We start from the raw sequence: 22,939 nt of genomic DNA on the forward strand, positions 1-22,939 counted from the left end.
AACTGAAGGAAAATATTTGCAAATTGTGGAAATTGAGGTTTATGTTTTAAAGAATAGTTTATATTTTTATTATATCGAATTTAGTAGAGTTAATTGTATTTTACTGATCAGAAAACATGTAGGAGCCAGGTTGGAGGTTACTATTGAGCAATCTCAAATTACTTTTAAACAATTTGTTTGTTAAGTTACATCACCAAAGGACCGTCACCTTGAAGAGTACCCGAGCAATGGTTATGTGGAATTTATATTTTAGTTGTTTTAAAAAATTGATTTTCAGAGGTATGCACTATAGTTTGTTCTGTGATATTTGCTAATGGATACATTAGTACATTTGGATTTCAGACAAATTTGGACTTTGCTGACTAGTTTCCTAGTAAAATAATTCAGTCACGTTTATTATCACATATTCTAGCATTGCTGTATTTTAATTTAAGGAATAATTTTGAAATTGATAGCCAAGAAACCTGTAAAAACATGTGCAACACAAAAAAAATCATGTAAGCCAATATCAAAATATAAGGTCAGTGACTCACTTCTGATCAAATTTATTTAAACAAAGGAATATAGTACTTTAAACTGCAGGAAAAATAGTTAATCGTTTTAGTTTGTAAAGACAATAAATATTCTTTTCCAAAATAGAAAATAATTAGCTTCACTAAAATGGAAAATTGTACTTGGAGTCTTGCTTGAAGTCTATATATTAATTCTACTTTTTGACTCATGAAATGACTGGGGCGGCTGCGAGCAGTAAAGGAGAAATATAAATTACAAAAGGCAACTTATCCTTTGTTCCTCCAGAAACTATTAACTTTAATTTGGTTGAATAACCAAAGTGCTTTGAATTAATTTGAATGATGTTAATTTACATAAAAATACAACATCTCTGCCAGATACTACCAAGGTCTATATAATAAATAATGGCTGCAGTATATAAATATTTGCACCATGTTAAAATTAGGCATAATTCCTGTTGTCATCAATATTGGAATTTCTATTAGGTTACGGGAAGCTAGAAGAATGTTCACAATAACCAGTTATGGCATTTTAGTTTTTTTGACTTCAATTAGCACTGTAGTTGCATCCCATGGTTATAAATAGCTTAAATATACAGTGGCATGCAAAAGTTTGGGCACCCCTGATCAAAATTTCTGTTACTGTGAATAGTTAAGTGAGTAGAAGATGAACTGATCTCCAAAAGTCATAAAGTTAAAGATGAAACATTCTTTTCAACATTTTAAGCAAGATTAGTGTATTATTTTTGTTTTGTACAATTTTGAACAAAAATGAAAAAAGGGAAAGCACCATGCAGAAGTTTGGGCACCCCAGGGGATTTGAGCTCTCAGATAACTTTTACCAAGGTCTCAGACCTTAATTAGCTTGTTAGGGCTATGGCTTGTTCACAGTCATCGTTAGGAAAGGCCAGGTGATGCAAATTTCAAAGCTTTATAAATACCCTGACTCCTCAAACCTTGTCCCAACAATCACATCCATGGGCTCCTCTAAGCAGCTGCCTAGCACTCTGAAAATTAAAATAAATGATGCCCACAAAGCAGGAGAAGGGTATAAGAAGATAGCAAAGCATTTTCAGGTAGCTGTTTCCTCAGTTTGTAATGTAATTAAAAATGGCAGTTAACAGGAACAATGAAGGTCAAGTTGAAGTCTGGAAGACCAAGAAGATTTTCCGAAAGAACTGCTCGTAGGATTGCTAGAAAGGCAAATCAAAACCCCCATTTGACTGCAAAAGACTTACAGGAAGATTTGGCAGACTCTGGAGTGCACTGTTCTACTGTGCAGCGACACCTGCACAAACATGACCTTCCTGAAAGAGTCATCAGAAAAAAACCTTTTCTGTGTCCTCACCACAAAATTCAGTGTCAGAAGTTTGCAAGGGAACACCTAAACAAGCCTGATGCATTTTGGAAACAAGTCCTGTGGATTGATGAAGTTAAAATAGAACTTTTTGGCCGCAATGAGCAAAGGTATGTTTGGAGAAAAAACGGTGCAGAATTTCATGAAAAGAACCCCTCTCCAACTGTTAAGCACGGGGGTGGATCGATCATGCTTTGGCTTGTTTTGCAGGCACTGGCACAGGGAACGTTTCACTGGTAAAGGGAAGAATGAATTCAATTAAATAACAGCAAATTCTGGAAGCAAACATCACACCGTCTGTAAAAAAGCTGAAGATGAAAAGAGGATGGCTCCTACAATAGGATAATGATCTTAAACACACCTCGAAATGCACAATGGACTACCTCAAGAGGCGCAAGCTGAAGGTTTTGCCATGGGCCCTCACTGTCCCCTGACCTAAACATCATCGAGAATCTGTGGATAGACCTCAAAAGAGCAGTGCATGCAAGACGGCCCAAGAATCTCACAGAACTAGAAGCCTTTTGCAAGGAAGAATGGGCGAAAATCCCCCAAACAAGAATTGAAAGACTCTTCCAGAAAGCATTTACAAGCTGTGATACTTGCCAAAGGGGGTGTTACTAAGTACTGACTATGCAGGATGCCCAAACTTTTACTTCGGGCCCTTTACCTTTTTGTTATTTTGAAACTGTAAGAAATGGAAATAAAAAAGTAATCTTGCTTAAAGTATTAAAGAAATGTGTCATCTTTAACTTTATGTGTTTTGGAAATCAGGTCATCTTTTACTTGCTTAGCTATTCATAGTAACAGAAATTTTGACCAGGGGTGCCCAAACTTTTGCATGCCACTGTATGCATATGCAGATTTATCTTCTCGTCTGTATCATTTGCTCATTTGTTATGTGTTGTGTCATATGCCGCGGGTGATCGTGGTCTTCCCATGATCCTGATAGTTCTTGGCAAATTTTTCTACAGAAGAGGTTTGCCATTGCCTTCTACAGGGAAGTGCCTATACAAGCCAGGTGACACCAGCCATTATCAATACTCTTCAGAGATCTCTGCCTGGCGTCAGTGGTCACATAACCAGGACTTGTGATATGCACCAGCTCTCTTGGCTTCACATGACCATGATCCAGAGGCTAAGCAGGTGCTACACCTTGCCCAAGAGTGACCTGCTGGTTAGTGTAGAGAAGGAGTGCTTTACACCTCCTTTGGTAGAGACGTATCTAATCCCAACATCCAATCTCAGCTGTATACCTGTCCCAGAAACATTATTGCATTTTATTCAGCTGTTTTTCTTACTCAGCTTCAATGACCAGTCTTACTCTTTGCATTTTTTTTGTTCTGATGGAGATAAAGTACGAAATGTAAATAATTAATCCAATGAACAGTGTCACAAAATATCCTCTTTTGATGCCTGTCAGTTGGTAATTTCAAGCAATTCCCAAATGTTAGCTACAGCAAAAAGGTTAAAAAGAAATTGCACGTTATGTGTGTGCAGTAGGTACATTGTGATTTCATGCACATTCAAAATGGAGAGCACATTAATCTGCTATCAGATACCTTTTGATTAAACAGGTTCATCAATAGACTGTCCCTCATATGTGCTTCTGTCACCAACAGTCTAGCAAATATAGTTATTTGGCCTTCCATCCTTTAAGGCTTTTCAGGTTGTGGTCTGTATACTCTCAAAAGCCAAGTACTTTTCACTCATCTCACTAATGTACAATGTGTGCAGGTCCCCTAGTGCTTCCTATTTGAAGTTCTCATCCTTTGATGTCTTAGCCTTCCCCTTTATTTGTAATCTTCTTGGTTCTTCTGTTTCCATCTCTGTAGTAGTAGACATTAATCCTTCTCCTGCAACTTTGTTTTACTATTGACTGCTATTCCATCAACCATAGAGACCTCAGATTCTGTTCTCTGCTTGAATTTCTCCACATTCTCTCCATTCTGTTAACCTCTTTGACCAAATTTAGCTTAGTTTACCTAATTAATCCTACTTTGGTTCAACATCCTAATGAAGTCGCAATAGTCATTTCTAAAGGCTAAGGGCATAATAGAAAATTAAAATAATGCAACGTAGTAGATGATTATTTGACATTATGTACCAGTATCAATCCATTTAGTAGATCCATTCCTTTCCTGGATTTTACACAGCTCCTTAAAGTGATAATGAAGTTGCTTTTTGAAAGTTAAAATTAAATCTGCTTTCACAACCCTTTGAGTATTGCACCATAATTTCTGATTGTGTTTTTGCTAATTGTCTTAAATCTGTATCTTTCCTTTATTGATTTTGCTATCACTAAAAATCAGCTTCAAGTTATTCTATAAGACCTTCTCTGTTAATGACTACAAACCCATCCTCTCTATTGCACCCTTGCTGATAACATGTAACAAAAAGTAAATATAACACTTTAGCTAAGGCTGAATGATTGTTAATGATTACCATAACTTCGCACCTTTGTCATTATTTGACAAAGCCAAAGATTCCTCAGTTTCTGCCACCTTGAAAGGTTACACCTAAAAATGTAGGTACAGTACATTCCGAGTTTCTCTTTTACACCACCCACAACAATTGTATTACTTACACCAATACCCCAGTGAAATACAGTAACACACATCAAAGTTGCTGGTGAATGCAGTAGGCCAGGCAGCATCTCTAGGAAGAGGTACAGTTGATGTTTCGGGCCGAGACCCTTCGTCAGGACAGGAAATACAGTATCTATTTTAAGTCAAAAACATCTATAGTTGTACCGTGGAGAGCATTCTGAGAGGTCTGGTATGGAGGGGCTGCTGCACAGGACTGAAAGAAGCTGCAGAAGGTTGTAAATCTGGTCAGCTCCATCTTGGGTACTACCCTACAAAGTACCCAGGATATCTTTGGGGAGTGGCGTCTCAGAAAAGCAGTGTCCATTATTAAGGACCTCCAGCACCCAGGGCATGCCCTTTTCTCACTGTTACCATCAGGTAGGAGATACAGAAGCCTGAAGGCACACACTCAGCAATTCAGGAGCAGCTTCTTCCCTTTGCCATTCGATTCCTAAATGGACATTGAAACTTTCGACACTACCTCACTTTTTTTAATATACAGTATTTCTGTTTTTGCACATTTTAAAAAATCTATTCAATATATGTAATTGATTCACTTGTTTATTTATTATGTTTTATTTATTATTATTATTATTATTATTGTTGTTGTTTTTCTCTCTGCTAGATTATGTATTGCATTGAACTGCTGCTGCTAAGTTAACAAATTACACTTCACATGCCGGTGATAATAAACATGATTCTGATTCTGATTCTGATTATATACTACCCTATTACTAACTTTACTTTATAATCAGACCCAAACTCTTAGCTAAGTAAGATTAGCAAAATTAAGACCATAAAACATATGATGGAACAGAATTAGGCCATTTGGCAAATCAAGTATACTCTGCCATTAGATCATGGCTGATTTATTTTCCCTCTCAACCTTCTTCCCTTGCCTTTTCCCTATAACTGTTGATGACCTTGCTAATCAAGAACCTATCAATCTCCACTTTAAATCTACGCAACAACTTGGTCTCCACTATGACAATTAATTTACCACCCTCTAGCTAAAGGTATTCTTTCCCCTCTGTTCTAAAGGGACATCCTTCTATTCTGAGTTTGTGCCCTCTGGTCCCAGATTCTCCCACAAATGGAAACATCCTCTCCACATGCACTCAAGTTCTAGTTCAATTTATTTTCATTGAACTGTACCAATGTACACTCAGGCCCCACATAATGCTACCCTGCATAGTGCTAATTCATTACAATGTGGTTTTTTAATTCTTTATTGACATTTTTTTAAATGAAAAAAATTATTCTAAACAACACTTGAAACTTTTCAAGAGTGGTCACCTTTATAGTAAATATTCAACCAGCAACAAGAGCGCTTCACATACGCTCTGAGCCATTCACAGATGATCGTGTATTAGTTTATGCTTAGCCTCCCCCGCACATGTAAATGTTCTTACTCACTCGCCAATTTATTCCATTTTTTTTTCACCCATTATGTCTGGAATACAGCTTGCAACTTCCAGTGGAGGTAGTACATCTAAGATGTCTAGGAAAAGCATTAGCATAAATGTGAAATTGCACTCTCATGGTGAGAGCCTTAATAACGAAAAGCTTCGAAAATTGGCAGGGCAATGCATCCTCAGTGAATCTGAGGACACGGATGGAGAAGAGGAAACATCAGCAAGAAATCCCAGCACTAGCATCACCGCAATCACACAAATCATGGACCAGTTCATTGATAATGACCCTGACTGAGACCAAAGCAATAGGACAAAGAGAGGTGTTCTCAACATGATTTCCTGCTACTGAGAACTTCTTCATGAGAGGAAAATTAAGAAAGGGCAGTCAAACCTCAACACCTACTTGAAGAAAAAATTGAAGTTAGAGGGGAACCCACAGCCTGGTCCTTCCTCTAAGATGTAACCACCACCCTCTTCCTTCTGCTGCTGCTGTGATGGGTTGCTGCTCCATCGATGTATGGGTTAGGCCTATCTGTGTACTTGTTATTCTACAAATTACAGTGTATTCATAAAATAATATATCATCTATCTTAGGTTTGATTTTTTTTTATCAGGGACACGTCCATTTATGTTACAATGACCCCACATAGCACTGATTTACATAGAGCTCCACCTCCGAGGAGCACATCCTCGCCAAACAAAACAACACTCCTCTGCACTAAAGTACACAACATGGTCTATATAATTCATACATATGACGCATAAAGTAATATGACCACAAATAAATTAACAAATAATAAGGTGCACTTATGATTCAAGTTAGAATGTAACCAGTATAATGGTACTGGTGTTTCAAGTGTGATGAGAGCTGGCTGGTGGCGGGGAGTTCGGTAATCTTACAGCCTGGGAGAAGAAGTTGTTTCCCATCCTAATGGTTCTTGTCTTAATGCTGTGGTATTTTATGCCCAATGGTAGGGGGTTTAAAGATATTGTTGGACAGTTGGGAGGGATCATTAACAATACTAAGAACCTTACATATGCAGCACTTCTGAGAAATATCTCTGATGGGTGGAAGAGAGACCCCGATGTTCCTCCCAGTAATCCTCACAATCCTTTGTAGGGGCTTAAAGTCAGATACCTTGCAATCCATGTACCAGATGTTTATGTATCTGATCAGCACACTGTTGATGGTGCTTTTGTTAAAATTAGTTAGAATAGGGGAAGAAGAGCCCCACTGGCTTCACTCTCCTTAGGAAATGGAATTGCTACTGTGCCTTCTTGATAGGGGAGTTGGTGTTGAAGGACCATATGAGATTATCTGTTATGTGCACTTTGAGAAACTTGATACTCCGAACTCTCTCCATGGAGGAGCCATATATGTGCACTGAGGAGTGGTCTACAATTGTTTCTTTGGTCTTGTTCACGTTGAGACTCAAGTTGTTGTGCTCGCACCATTCTACCAGCTTGATCATTGGATTTGATCTGGAACTGCAGTCAACCGTCAGCAGTGAGCTGAGCACATAGCCCTGGGGACGCCAGTGCTCAGTGAGATGGAGCTAGAGATGTTTCTGCCAGTATGGACTGACTGTTGCATTCCTGTCAAGAAGTCCAAGGTCTAGTTATAGGGAAAGGTGCTGAAACCCAACGAGGACAGTTTACCCACCAGCTTCTGAGGGATTATCATATTCAATGCTAAGCTGAAAAGATTAGTACAATCTAATCCTTTCAATATTTGGTGGTTTTAAATGAGATGCTCCCCCTTATTCTTTTCTCTTTGAATGAGTACAGGCCCAAAGCCATCAAGCATCTCTTCTGTGTTAACCTTTTCATTCTCAGGATAATTTTTGTAATCCTCCTCTGGACCCTTACCAAAGCCAGCACATCCTTTATTAAATTAAAGTCAAATAATTACTGTAATAAGGTAAAGACAGGACACAGGACTCCAAAATTGTGGTTGATAATATTCACAAAAAACATCTAGCCGACAGTATCTGGAACCATTTTAATTTTGCACTGTGAAGAGCTACTCATCTTCTTCCTAATTAATCCGTTATATGATGTTTAAATAATGGGCTAGATCATGCTTGTTGTGGTTTCATTGATGGCCATTAGTATTCAGCTGTACCCGTACAACAGCTTTGTGGCCTTAAATAGATATGTTGCAGGACTAGGAGCTAATTTCAGATACTGCCATTTATGTCTCTGAATTCTAAAGGTGGAGGCTATTGTCAAAGGATGCTGGGGAGGGCAGCCATTGAACCTTTTGGCTTAGAGATCTGACACTGAATCGGATATTCTAGGATTTCATTTCAGATTATCAGCCTGAAGAATGGAATTTATATTAATGTGTTAATTAATAATTATTTTTTAAAAATTATTTGCATAAGTTTTAATTGTTTGTGTATCAAGGTTAATTAAAATAAAATCCTTCACTTGCAAAATTCTTGATGGGTTTGGGAAATCAAGAGGAGGCGAGACATGTTTTCCTTGACTGGAAAGTTTAGGACATTGGTAGAAAGTACAGGGTAGGCCATTAAAGATTAATGTGAGAAGAAATTTCTTCATGCTGAGGATGCTCATGCTTTGAAATACTCTAGTCCAGACATCTGTGGAAGCTCAATATATGTTTGTTCAAAGCAGAGAAAGATAGATTTCTGGAAAATGGCAATAAGGGGGAAGATAGCCATCGTCGTGATGAATGGTCAATGAAGCTCCAAGATAGTTTCCCCTACTGCTGCTGCTATTTCCTGTTATATTCACAGATTGTAAGGTAAAACAATTTTGGCTGAAGCTTCAGCAGTACGCCACCTGAAGCCTACTTGTTCATGAGGCTCTTGCTTTGAATTACCAACTGCTTCCTGGGCATGGAGGGTCACTGAGACAGGCACTCTCCATGTGGCCCAGGTGAGTGTGAATGAGTGGGAACCATGAGTGTTAAGCTGGATTCACCACAAATTACAGGACCATGATTATGACATTTATCACCTGCTTCTACATATTGGGATTTAATTAATGGAAACGTTTATCCCCAGGTTTGAAAATAATGGAGCCCAGAATTCAATTAAAGGAAAAAGGAGGAGAAATACATATATGCTGAACATCTGGAAAGTAATTTATCTTAATGAAAGGTCCTAGAGCTTGCAACAGTAGCACTATTTCCCTCCATAGCTGCTGACCTGAATATTTTTCAATTTCTGTTATTTTATCTGGCGCCGTGCAAATATCCATATCAAATGTTTGATTTTGTTTGGAGGCAGTACATTCAATAACAAACTTTGAGAAATGTACCCGTGGAACTATAAATACTTGAGAAATTCATGTAAGAATTTTTAATATGGATTATTTTCAATTTGGAATGTATCTTTGTTATATTGATTCTGCCCAGAAATAGAAAGTAAGCCAAAATGAGAATGGTATTGTCATATTTGTCTCAGTCCACATTTAATATAACATGAAATTTGAGCTGTTACTGATTTTGTTGGGAGGAGAACGCAGAACCAAGGAGTGAAAGTCCCAGCACCATATATCTTGTGTATTGCATTAATGACCAGAGAAATGAACAATGGGGTTGATCTACTAATCATGAACAAAGCGGATGAGCTTAGAACGTGGATCAGTACTTGGAGCTATGATGTACTTGGCCAATACAGAGACTTGGATGGCTCAAGGGCAGGAATGGTTACTTAGAGTGCCAGGCTTTAGATGTTTCAGAAGGACAGGAGGGAGGCAAAAGAGGTGGGGGCATGGCACTGTTAATCAGAGATAGTGGCACGGCTGCAGAAAAGGAGGAAGTCATGGAGGGATTGTCTACTGAGTGTGGGTGGAAGTTAGGAACAGGAAGGAGTCAATAACTCTACTGGGTGTTTTTTATAGACTTCCCAATAGTAACAGGGACATTGAGGAGCAAATAGATAGATTCTGGAAAGGTGTAATAATAACAGGGTCTTCATAGTGGGAGATTTTAATTGCCCAACTATTGATTGGCATCTTCCTAGAGCAAGGGGTTTAGATGGAGTGGAGTTTGTTAGGTATGTTCAGGAAGGTTTCTGGGACCGGACAAGATATACCCCAGGCTGCTGTGGGAGGCAAGGGAGCAGATTGCTGATCCTCTGGCAATGATCTTTGCATCATCAATGCAAAGGTTCTGGGAGAGGTTCCGAAGGGTTACAGATGTTGTTCCTTTATTCAAGAAAGGGAGTAGAGGGAGCCCAGGAAATTATAGACCAGTGAGTCTTATTTCAATGGTTGGTAAGTTGTTGGAGAAGATCCTGAGAGGCAGGATTTATGAACATTTGGAGAGGCATAATATGATTAGGAATAGTCAGCATGGCTTTGTTAGAGGCAGATCATGCTTTACGAGCCTGATTGAATTTTTTGAGGATGTGACTGAACAAATTGCTGAAGATAGAGCCGTAGATGTAGTGTGTATGGATTTCAGCAAGGCATTTGATAAGGTACCCCATGCAAGGCTTATTGAGAAAGTAAGGAGGCATGGGATCCAAGGGGATATTGCTTTGTGAATCCAGAACTGGCTTGCCCACAGAAGGCCAAAGAGCGGTTGTAGATGGGTCATATTCTGCATGGAGGTTGGTGACCAGTGATGTGCCTCAGGGATCTGTTCTGGGACCCCTTCTCTTTGTGATTTTTATAAATGACCTGGATGAAGAAGTGGAGGGTTGGGTTAGTAAATTTACTGATGACACAAAGGTTGGGGGCATTGTGAATAGTATGGAGAGCTGTCAGAGGTTACAATGGGACATCGATAGGATGCAAAAGTGGGCTGAGAAGTGGCAGATGGCGTTCAACCCAGATAAGTGTAAGGTGATTCATTTTGATAGGTCAAATATGATGGCAGAATATGGTATTAATGGTAAGACTCTTGGCAGTGTGGAGGATCAGAGGGATCTTGGGGTCTGAGTCCATAGGACATTCAAAGCTGCTGTGCAAGTTGTCTGTGTGGTTCAGAAGGCATATGGTGCATTGGCCTTCATCAGCCGTGGGATTGAGCTTAAGAGCCGAGAGGTAATGTTACAGCTATATAGGACCCTGGTCAGAACCCACTTGGAATTCTGTGCTCAGTTCTGGTTACCTCACTACAGGTAGGATGTGGAAACTACAGAAAGTGTGCAGAAAAGATTTGCAAGGATGTTCCCTGGATTGGGGAGCATGCCCTATGATAATAGGTTGAGTGAACATGGCCTTTTCTCCTTGGAGCGACAGAGGATGAGAGGTGACCTGATAGAGGTATATAAGATGATGAGAGGCATTGATTGTGTGGATAGTCAGAGGCTTTTTCCCAGGGCTGAAATGGATAAAATGGGAGGGCACAGTTTTGAGGTGCTTGGAAGTAGGTACAGAGGAGACGTCAGGGGTAAGTTTTTTTACGCGGAGGGTGGTGAATGCATGGAATAGGCTGCTGGCGATGGTGGTGGAGGCGGATACGATAGGGTGTTTTAAGAGACTCCTGGATAGGTTCATGGAGCGTAGAAAAATAGAAGGCTATGGGTAACCCGAGGTAATTTCTAAAATAAGTACATGTTAGGCATGGCATTGTGGGCGGAAGGGCCTAAATTGTGCTGTAGGTTTTCTAATCGGTTCTCTCATCTTTACAAAGCCAAAACAGACCCATTAAACATAAAAGTATTAGAAATTGTTAATTAGATTGGTATCCACTTTGATTATTGGCACTAGATCCATCATGGTATCCTCTTATTCTGTTTGGTACCTAAATAGATTATTTATGAACAGTTTTTTTAGGTATGTGATGTTGTTTCATGTTGGGTATGTGATATTGTTTCACTTGTTAGGGATAGTCAACATGACATTGTCAGGTGCAGGTCATGGCTCACTATCGTGATCAAGTTTTTGAAGGGGTAACAGTGATGATGAGGATAGGGGGCAAGTAAAGCATTTGATGAGGTCAATTATGATAGGCTTACCTGAAAGATTAAGACACATGGTGACTTAGTAGGTTGGATTCAGAATTGGTTTGGAAGAGGACAGAGGGTAGTGGTGGAGGGGCCTTTGCCAGCTGGGAGGTATGAATGCTCGTATCCTCTGAGGATCAGTGCTGGGATCTCTGTTGTCTGTATTACAAATATATATACATTTAAGCAGTGGATGAAAATGTAGGTGTGCTGATTATTATGTTTGTAGTGCAAAAGTTGGTGGAAGTTGTGAGGCAGCAAGGTATAAATCAGTTGGAAATTTGAGAGAGAGAGACAGTTTAAAATAGACAAGCGTGGAGTGGTACAGTTTGAGACGTCAAATACAAGAGGAAAGCAAAAGGCAGAACTGATGTACAAAGAGATCTTGAGATGCAAGGCTGTATGTAGCTCCCTGAAAATGACTACACAAGTAGATAGTGCAGCAAAGTAGATGTACAGCGTTCTTGCCTTTATTGGTCAGGGCATTGAGTATAAAAGTTGGGAAGACATGTTGCAGCTGTATAAAACTTTGGTTAGCCACATTTAAAATAATTTCTGCAGTTCTGTCGCCGTATTACAGGAAAGATGTGGAGGCTTTGAAGAACATGCAGAAGAGGTTTACCAGGATGTTGCCTTGATTTGAGTCTGTTTGGTATAAGGAGAAGTTGGACAAACTTCAGAATGTTTTCACTGTTCATTGGAGTGTAGGAGGCTGAGAAGAACAGATAGGGTGGGTGGTCGGAGTCTTTTTCCCAGTATGAACGGATTTAAGGTGGTGGGTGGTGATGTTTAAAGGAGATTTGCAAGGCAAGTTTTCTTTTTACAGAGGGTGGTAGGTGCCTGGAATGTAGTAGAAACAGATCTAATAGCAACATCTAAGAAGCATTTGGACAGACTCATGAACAGGCAGACAATAGGTTGGTGCATACTTGGTTGGCTGAACAGCCATTTCCTATGCTGTACCAGATATCTCACCCTACAAAAACTCATTTCAGGGAGGTAGCACCATCAATTTGCGGGAGACTTCCGGGAGAGGTGGAATGTCTGCAATAGAGTAGCTCCTTAGCAGCTGGCCAGCTAGTTTAAATAACATTAGCTATGCTAATGAATGAATGACACCTGCTAAACTCACCTCAACACGTCTTTTACAGTCTTAACCCACCATGGGCAATAGAAAAGTCACTGTTGCAAACAGTGCAGCGAGCAACACTCATTATTTTGACTCCTATTAGGCAGGGGTACACTTTAGTGTAGTCTGGGGTGATGTATGTTTTATATTTTTTTTGGAACACTCTGCCATGGCGCACTCTCACTCACGCTGTTCCTCTCTCGTGGTCGCTCGCGAGCTCTCGCTTGCTTTCTCGTGTGCGCACTCTCAAGTGCTCTCGCTTGCTTTCTCTCTCGCTCGTGCGCTCTCGCTTTCTCTCGCGCGCGCACGCTCTCCCTCATGGTCGTTCTCGCGCTCTCTTGCTTTCTCTTGCTTGCTCTCAAAAAAATTGATTTCCGTGATATTGTATATAATTTGCGGGCATCAGGGAGCCACTATTAATATGCGGGAGACTCCCGGAACTACCGGGAGAGGTGGGATGTCTGCTGTACAGTTCTATTGTTCTAGTTATGAATGCTATTTAAAGAGTTAGTTCTGTTTTGAAAATTCTATATTGTGAGTACAGAATAGGACTACAATGTAGTACGTCAAGGAACATTATTAGATTGATATCATCAATTTAATAGGCGTTTTAAAATTGTACTTATAGGTTGAGTTTGAAGATGGCTCCCAGCTTGTTGTGAAACGCGATGATGTGTACACATTAAATGAAGAACTGCCGAAACGGGTTAAGTCACGACTAGTAAGTAAATTCTTCTGAAATTTTCTTCTGTGTACTATAATTTACAAAGTAACTGTGTATGAGGCAAAGTATTTGCCCTAACCCAACATATTGATCAAGAACCATTCAGTGCGATGAAAGCTGAGTTATCTAACACTTGACAAACTAGCATGCACTAAACAACAAGCAGCTCAGGACTGGATGTGGGCTGAGATATTTCCTCCCACTGTTATATCCAATTATTCCATATGCTTTTTTCTTTAAGACTACTGAACAAAGTCTATCAATGTCAATTCTCATTTTAACATTTACTGACCTGAATTTGTGTTTAAGACGATAAGCATAGGAGCAGAATTAGGTTATTCAGCCTGTCCATTCCATCATGGCTGATTTATTATCCCTCTCAACCACATTCTCCTGCCTTCTCCCCATAACTTGAGAAGGCCCACTAATCAAAATCCCCTATCTACCTCCACTTTAAATATGCCCGATGACTTGGCCTTCACAACCGTCTGTGGCAATGAATTCCACAGATTTACCACACTCTGTGGCTAAAGAATATACTCCTCATCTCTGTTCTACAGGGTCATCCCTCTGTTCTAAAGCTGTGTACTTTGGTCCACTGAAGGAAACATCCTCTTCACATCCACTCTATCTAGGCCAATGTATATTTGATAGGTTTCAATGAGCTCTTTCCTTCATTCTTCTAAGCTCCAGTGGGTGCAGGCCCAGAACCATCAAATGCTCCTTATACATTAATCCTTTTATTCCTGGAATCATTCTCATGAACCTCCATTGGACCCTCTCCAATGCCAGCACATCTTTTTTTTAGATAAGGGGCTCAAAACTGCTCACAATTCCCCAAGTGTGATCTGACCAATGCCTTATAAAGCCTCAGCATGACATCCTTGCTTTTATATTCTAATCCTCTTGAAATGAATGTTAACATTGCATTTGCCTTCCTTACCATCGACTCAGTCTGTGAGTTAACCTTTAAAGAATCCTACATGGGGATTCTCAGTCCCTTTGCACCTCTGATTTCTGTATGTATTTTCTCTCTGTTTAGTAAATAGTCTATGCCTTTATTCCTTCTACTGAAGTGCATGGCCGTACACTTCCCTACACTATATTTCATCTGCCTCCTCTTTGCCTATTATCCTAATCTGACTAAGTCCTTCTGCAGACTCCTTACTTCCTCAAACATTACATGACCCTCCACCTATCTTCATATTGTCCTCAACTTGGTCACAATACCACAAATTCCGTCATCCTAATCATTGACATCTAACGTGAAAAGAAGCAGCCCCAACACCATATATAGTCATGGTTGCCCTTGATTATTCAGTACAGCATTAGATCCCATGGGCTTCAAAGTATCAAGACTAAAGGTGAGATGTCATACAGCACAGAAGCAAGCCTTTTGGCCCATGCTGACCATATACAGATTCATTTATACTAACCTCATTTTATCCTTCCCTCTTTGCTCCAATATTTTTGGGTGTCATCAGAGCAATTTGCAAGCAGAAAACTGCAGAGCCAGAACGATAGTGAAGAGGGAGAATAAATATGACTGGAAGCTAAGTTCATACTTAGAGGAAAAAAATGGAGTGTTCGGCACCGCGTCTGCATTTGGTTTTCCAGTGTGGAATAGATCACGTTGAGCGAATCAAATGAAATATACTAAAATGGGAACAGCTCAAATAAACTTCTCATGGAAGGGCTGCTTAGATTCCTGAGAAGTGAGAAGGGAATAAATGAAAGCAAAATGTTGCAAACGTTGTGGTTGTATGGGAAGGGCAGTGATTGTTAGAGAAGGGGGAATGGACCACAGACTTATGGTGGGATGGTGCCTTCAGAGTCTAAAGTGGAAAGGTAAACTTATCTGGTGGTGGATGGTTAGAACATGGTCTAATCCTGCTCTGGCTAGGGGGACGGGGGTTAAGAGCAGAAATACAGGAACTAGAGAAGATGTGATAGAGCTGTCAGCTCTGCTGGAGGAGAAGTCACAGTTATGTGGCTACATTTTAAATGTGTCTTCATCGGAGAAAATAATATGGATAGGAGGGAATTAAGAGAATGGCACTGAATCCATCAAGGAAACAGAGTGGGAGATGTGGTGCCAATGAGAACTAACCTGTCCCAGGAAATGGACTGGGAAACACACTGGTGCAGCTACTTGAACTGCTGCCTCACAGCACCAGAGACGTAGGTTCAATCCTGACCTCAGGTGCTAACTAGGTGGAATTTCTATGTTCTCCTTGTGGGTTTCCTCTGGGTATTCCCGTTTCCTCTCACACCCTAAGATGTGGGTTAATTGGTCATTTTAAATTGCCCCTAGTGTGTAGGTAAGTGGTGGAATCTGGGGGTAGTTAGTGAGAATATGGGAAGTATAAAGAAAATGGCATGAATGTGTCATGGATTGTCAAACTGGATTGTTTCTGTTCTGTGACTATCTGAAGTTGAGGGCAGGGTGAAAGTTGGCTGAAGAGATCATGGTATTGACAGTGATAATGAAACCACACCAATGTTTCAGTGTATTGAAAATAGAAGTAAGGGAGGAGATGTGAATAGGTGCCTTAAACGTGAGTTTTTGATAAATATTTTGAATGAGCAAATATAAAAGGATGTAAAATTAGAGACAACATTTGGCAAGTTTGTAAATGAGAGAGAAGAAAGCTTAAGTCACCCATTGCTCTTGGAACCTGCCTATCATTTTTTTCTGTCTATGATCCTCCATTGCTGAATTTTGAAATGTTCCCAACTCTCAACATCACTAGGCTTTTGAGCACCATTACATCTTTTCATTTGACCCTTCTCCTCTACCATGGCTGGATTGCTTTTCTTACTTTCTTTTAGTTGTAATATATGTATTAAATGTTGGCTACTCTTGCTTGCTCATGTGCCTTTTATTGTAGTCTACCTGCCTATTTTTGTTTTAATCCTATCTGGGGCTCATTCCCGAAACACTTTATTTTGTGTATCAGTGACTACATTCGTACTACTTCATGCACTCGTACAGAGTTTAACATTTTGATAGCATTTTCTAGCAATTTCTCGCCTCTATTGTGGTCAATCTCTGATTCTTCCTTCCCTCTCTGGATCCCTCCATAAATATCCATTACAGGTGCAGGGTCTCACAGTTTTCTTTACCAACCTGTCTCCATTCCATTCTTCCAGTTAATCAACCTCCACAGTATTTGCTTCAGTGGTAAACCTTCTTTACCAGTACCTCTGTAACATCCTCCACCTGTCACAGGGCCCTTAAATACACTTTATCCCTTTTCTGCACTTCTGAACAGAGTTCCCCTTGACCTCACTTTCCTTTCTACTAGCTTCTGCATTCAAAGGAGCACAAAATTCCAGCACCAGAGATCTTCCCCTCCCATTTTAGCATTTCAAAGGAACTTTTCTTTTTGTGACTCTCTCTCCCTGGTCTATCTTTCTGTTGAACCAACCAATCCTTGTCTACTGGCACTTGCAACAACTATCCATTCACCTCTCCAACTGTCAGGGATTCAGGCAATCTTTACAAATAGAGAAGCATTTCACAAAAATTTATTGTAATATAATGTGTTACATTAGGTGTACACAGTGTGCTCACCTATACATTGAGGAGTCCAAAGAAAGGGTGTCAGTGGTCCGGGGAGAAGGCAGGAGAATGGGGTTGAGAGAGATAATAAATCAGCCATGATCGAATGGTGGAGCAGAATTGATGGCCTGAATGGCCTAATTCTGCTCCTCTGTCTTATGGTTTAAATGCAGATTGGGTGTTCATTTTTTGGAGCCACCTGTATTTAGTCTGCAGAAGTGATCCTGAGCTTCTTGCTGTCTGGCATTTTGAATTTTCCATCCTACTTCACTGCAACCTTTCTGTACTATTACAATGAGACCAAACATCTCATTTTCTACCTGGACAATTTGCAGGCTTCTAGATTCAATATCCACTGTTGAGTAACTTTCTTTCTCTTACAAGTATAAGAATTGGTCATTTCTGCTGCAAATCATCCTCTGCAATTTTTCCCTCAGTTTTTCTCTCTGATGGTATCGCCGACCTTCTAAACTCATCTCACTGCCCTGCTATAGACAAAGCAATGTTCTCAATCTTCAACTGCCCCCATTAACCCATTAGACCTGACTTCACCGTATGACAGAAGTTTCCTTTTCTTATCCATTCCCTCTTCCACCCTCTTGGAATATTATTATCAGCCATGTTTTTCCCATTTCTAAAACACACCAGTATAACTATGTTCTTTCTGATGACAGTCATAATTTTAGTATATCTTTTGGTACACTGTGTATGCATTTGATAAGTACACATTTCTATATTCAAAGTTCAAAGTATATTGATTATCAAAGTACGTATTTGTTTATTTATTGCAATATTGTGTGGAGTAGCCCTTCAAGCTGTGCTGCCCAGTAACCCCTGATTTAACCCTAGCCTAATCACGGGACAATTAACAATGACCAATGAATCTACTAACCAGTACATCTTTGGACATTGGGGAAAACATACAAACTCCTTATAGACAGTGGTGGAATTGAACCCGGGTTGCTGGTATTGTAAAGCATCATGCTAGTCACTATGCTACCGTGCACCCACCACAGTTGTATATGTCACCACATATAACCCTGAGATTCATTTTTTGTAGGCATTCACAGTAAATACAAAGAAATACCATAAAATCAATGAAAAACTGCACATAACGAGATGGAAAAACAACCAATGTGCAAAAAACAACAAACTGTACAAATACAAAATAAAACCAAAATAATAATAATAAATAAATGAGCAATATTATCAAGGACATGAGATGAAGAGTCCTTAAAAGTGAGTCAATAGTTTTTGAGAACAGTTCATTGCTGGGGTGGGTGAAGTTATCCCCTCTGGTCCAGGAGCTTGATGGTTGAGGGGTAATAACTGTTCCTGAACCTGGTGGTGTGGGTCATGAGGTTGAATAGGTTAGGACTTTATTCCCTAGAATGTAGAAGAATGGAGGAGACCTGTATCCCTCCACTTACTGCATTTTCCGAGTCTGTCTGACAGCATCTTAAATGCCATCTTCATAAGTACTTCCACCAGGCTCTCCGGCACCTACTACTCTCTGTATTAAAAAAAAATGTATAAATATACCCCATAGTTTCCTTTAAACCTTCCCACTTTCACCTCAATTGCATGCCCTCTACACCGTCCAGAACTCACATCAATTTTTTGTGGTATCTGCAACCTTACTGACCTACTAGTTTATATTTTCATCCTGCTCATTTGTGTACATCATAAACAAAAGAGGCCCAACACTGATCCCTGTAGAACTCTTATCATGGATCTCTATTTATTACCACTTGTGCCATTATTTCACCTCCACTGCAGTGAATGAGCATACATTTAGAAAATGAATCATTTGTCCTTTTAATATTTTATCCTGCCCTAACTCTGATTGGCGGTGCATAATGATGTTATACACTACTCTCTCCTGACTAGTTATTACTTTTGTTGCAACCACTGAGATATCAGCTTGTCCTTTATTTTAACTTTGTGAATTTTCACTTACAAGAACCCTCTCTCACAAGTTGTCTATCCTCAGTATATGAAGTTTAAAGTCCATGCAGTATCATGTAAATAAGGAATAACAGATCTTTGGGAACAAAAATCCATCTAGTAAAAGAAAATTCCTTTAACACCTACCTTAAATGATAAACGTGCCCACCTTAAAAAGATATTTGAACATAACCTTTACACATGTAAGAAAATGTGTTTTGTCTTGAGGCAAAATTGTCACTGACCTGATTGGCAAATGAAATTGAGGAACAGTTAAGATAAAGAGAGCTGACTGCATAATGTAAAATGTATTCCTGTTTCATTTGTTGCTATTCTATGGACATAGCTGGACTGAGCTTTCAAGTAATGCTAGAGTGAAGCACTTGTGATGGTTAAGTGAGCAGGAAGCTCACTTTATTTATTAAATAAATAAATAAAGGAAGGAAGGAAGGAAGTAAATCTCACTCAATTGTTCTTCAATCCAGATATCAAAAAGGATCTGGCTTCTAATGTTCAGCACAACTATATTCATAATCACTAATTGAGTGACAAGAAGGGCTGTTGTGTGACTTTTAATTCTGTGACTGAAATTCAACCACTTACTTCAGCTTTGTGTCATCCATGTGATCATTATCTTTAATAATATTACTTAGTGCCTAATAGTTGTTTAATAAATGCTCAGTCAGAAATTGAATGATTTGAAGAAACTATTGGTCGGTGTTCACTCCCCAAACAATACTTCACTGCATATAACACCGATAACCACTCTCTGTTTTGCTCTCTTAAGGGCAGCAGAGGAGCATAGTGGTTAGTATTCTGCAATTACAGCACCACATACGCCTGACTTTCCTCCTGGTGCTCAAGTTTCCTCCACATTCCAAAGACTTATGGGTTGGTAGGTTAATTTGGCGGCATGGGCTCATTGGGCTGGAAGGGCCTGTTACCATGCTGTATCGCTAAATAAATAAATAGTAATACTCTGTCTCCCTCAAAACACCTCTTTGGGGAACACAATGCTCTAATATTTACATTTCCTAAAATGTACCTTTGTTTGTCAGTCTTCAGCTTCAGACATGCGTTATGAAGCAACGTTTTCCACTGAGAACATTCAGGCAAAGAAGCGACTGCGTGTCCTGAATTACAAATTCATGAATGAGTACGTGGATGATCCTGGTTACCGCACGTTCTTGGGAAATTTCTTCCAAACTCATTGCCGCCAAGGACAATAAAGTCAAGCTGACAACCAAAAAAGAAAAACCATTTTGATCAATAAGTCAAAATAAATCTCCAACATGCTCGGGTTACAGTCACGTAAACTCAGTTTGTTCAAAAGAATAAGGGAATCCATAAACTCCTCCTGCCACCCTCACTGAAGATTAAAGGAATAAAGAAATATCTGGATATTGTTTCTTGGAACAAGGACTTTTTTTGGTGTGAATGAATAATTTTTCAAGTGTCTCAGCAACAAGCTCCAATTTGGAGTCTTTAAAACAATAAAAACATTCATAAGAGAATTTAAAATATTTTTATATGACTGCTATAGTTTTGGATAGCACTTATTTTGCTTGATTTTAGCCTTGTAATTTTTGAGACTGCTACAGAATTGCTGTTATTTGGCTCTTTTGCTTTTATTCACTAGATTTAGCAAAAAAGAAAGAAATGATCTATTGCTACCTAGATTTTTATATATTTAATAAAAGCTAAATAAGTGACAGATAGTTCGCAAACAAGTACCTGTTACATTATTTGGTACTCTTATCAGTTATATATATATACATATATATATATAAAATCATTTCCAAATTGTAAAGGACACTTTTCTATTCTGTAAAATAAGGGTCCTATAACATTAAGCCTTGCCTTACTTAATCCTTTGTCTTTAGTTTTTTAGTCAGCAAACTAATGGAAAAATACAAGGTTATCGTTCCTAAGGGAACAGGTTTATACTTAGGGGCTTAATTGTAGCAACAATATATGAGGTTTAAATCATTTTAAGTGCTCTCTTAAAAACAGGAACTCATTGCTCTTGTATTATAGCTGTTTGGCGTTATTGTTATTTTATGGTTATTTAATGTAACTTCCCTTTTTAAAAACCCTAAAGTTTATGAATGGGCAGCATTGAATAAAACCATCAGCACAGAATCATCTTCTGGTCTTTTGAATTTATTAGGTTGGATACATATTTTATCCTTTGCATGAATTGCATGAAATAGCTATTCATCCATGACCATATTTAAAGCTTTTGCCAGGAAAGTCTGTGCTGCTTTCCATACCTTGTAGCATGTTACATCAATTCTTCTCATAACCCACATGAACCCTTCAGAGATCCAAACTGATTCCAGCCTGCTTCGTAGTATTTTGCACAGCATCTCCCAAAAGTAAATCTTATTTTCAACTGAATTCAAGTCTACTTACCCAGCATTCTACAAAGCAGCAAACAATAGCCTCTTTATAGATTGTAACAAACTCTCCTCTTACCAATATGAAATGTGCCTACCTTTTACAAAAAAAACTTGTCAGAAATGGAGGAAGACTGGCCAAAAATTAAATTTTTAGTAATGTCTTGTATTATATGATCCGTAAATTCTCATAAGGATAAGTACATTAGGGCTGTACAGTACATGGTACCAGAAAATCTGTTGCTGATATTAAGCATTTAGTGGACTCAAAAGTCCTCCAAAAATCTCTAGAGCTTCTCAGATCAAGTGCAAACTAAATAGAGAATTAGTATGGAGACGTTGCCATCCTACAGGAAACTTGTGATCCAGTTAACCTGTTTAGGCTTGCAACTGTGCTGATCTTAGATATAATCAAGATTATTAGATTGCTTAGAGCAAATCAATATTGCCTGCACCCAGCTTTCTGGCTGTAAAGGCCCGAAATGTCGACTGTACCTCTTCCTAGAGATGCTGCCTGGCCTGCTGCATTCATCAGCAACTTTTAAATGTGTTGCTTAAAATTTTTAATTTTTTTTTCGATATTCTTAAGAATTTCCAATGAAATTTCTTGGATCCTGTACCCCAGCTGACCAGTCTAGTATTGTACTGGGAAATTCACAAAACTTAAGATAGACTGATCTGCAGAGTAATCAGATGGATTTGGTATTCAGGAGCTGCCAGACAACCCTGTAGACAACAGCTACGCATAGGAATCAGAGCTTTTTTCCTTTATTTACATGGTAAATGCTCAATGTTCTATCTGTAAGTACCAGCATTCGACAGTGAGATCCAGCAAATATGAATATATCACAAGCCCACGTTTGACCTTGGATTCATTTTAAGCAACAGAAATCTGTTTTGTGCCTTCTCATTAATGTTGCAGAGATTTTATTGTTCATCTGAATTCAAATTTTCAGACAGATGAAGACTTCCAGTTGAGTCATCTTTACAAAGCATTTTAGTAGGAGGAAGAGCAGTATGTATGAAAACAGGTGATAGATTCCTTGATTTGAGTTAACTTCCACACAATGCTGCATTCTCTAGATGCTGGTAAGTTATTTCTTGGCCTTTCAGTCCATACCAGAGGACGCTGTTTATGGGTGAGTTATGGTTGCAGTCATGCTATCAAATTTCTGACACTTCATTGTCATTGATCCTGACTTTTTATTAGCTGAACAATGAAATTATATATTCAGGAAAGAAATATTTAGTTTTTTTCTCCCTTTGATACTCAAATTTCTCTTTTCTACTTTGTCTCTAAAGGACTGTGAGGTTGAACATATCAAATAAGATAATTCAAATTGATAACTCATCCTGTCACACCTTCATCAGTGGCCTTC

The 22,939-nt window shown here is 39.1% G+C and overlaps 1 protein-coding gene across 2 annotated transcripts in view; it reads left to right on the forward strand.

Annotated features, from left to right (window-relative positions):
• Nucleotides 1–21,321, forward strand: part of LOC140197685 (lysine-specific demethylase 4C-like) — a 385,265-nt gene extending 363,944 nt beyond the window's left edge. For both annotated transcript variants that reach the window (XM_072257997.1, XM_072257998.1), the window contains exons 21-22: nt 13,554–13,646; nt 20,220–21,321. In XM_072257997.1, the coding sequence (XP_072114098.1) occupies nt 13,554–13,646; nt 20,220–20,390 (264 nt within the window). In that variant the 3' untranslated portion in view covers nt 20,391–21,321. The remainder of the gene's footprint in view (nt 1–13,553; nt 13,647–20,219) is intronic.
• Nucleotides 21,322–22,939: the final 1,618 nt, after the last annotated feature.

The sequence above is a fragment of the Mobula birostris genome, chromosome 5 (assembly GCF_030028105.1).
Source record: "Mobula birostris isolate sMobBir1 chromosome 5, sMobBir1.hap1, whole genome shotgun sequence".
In the NCBI taxonomy this organism is placed as follows: Eukaryota; Metazoa; Chordata; class Chondrichthyes; order Myliobatiformes; family Myliobatidae; genus Mobula; species Mobula birostris.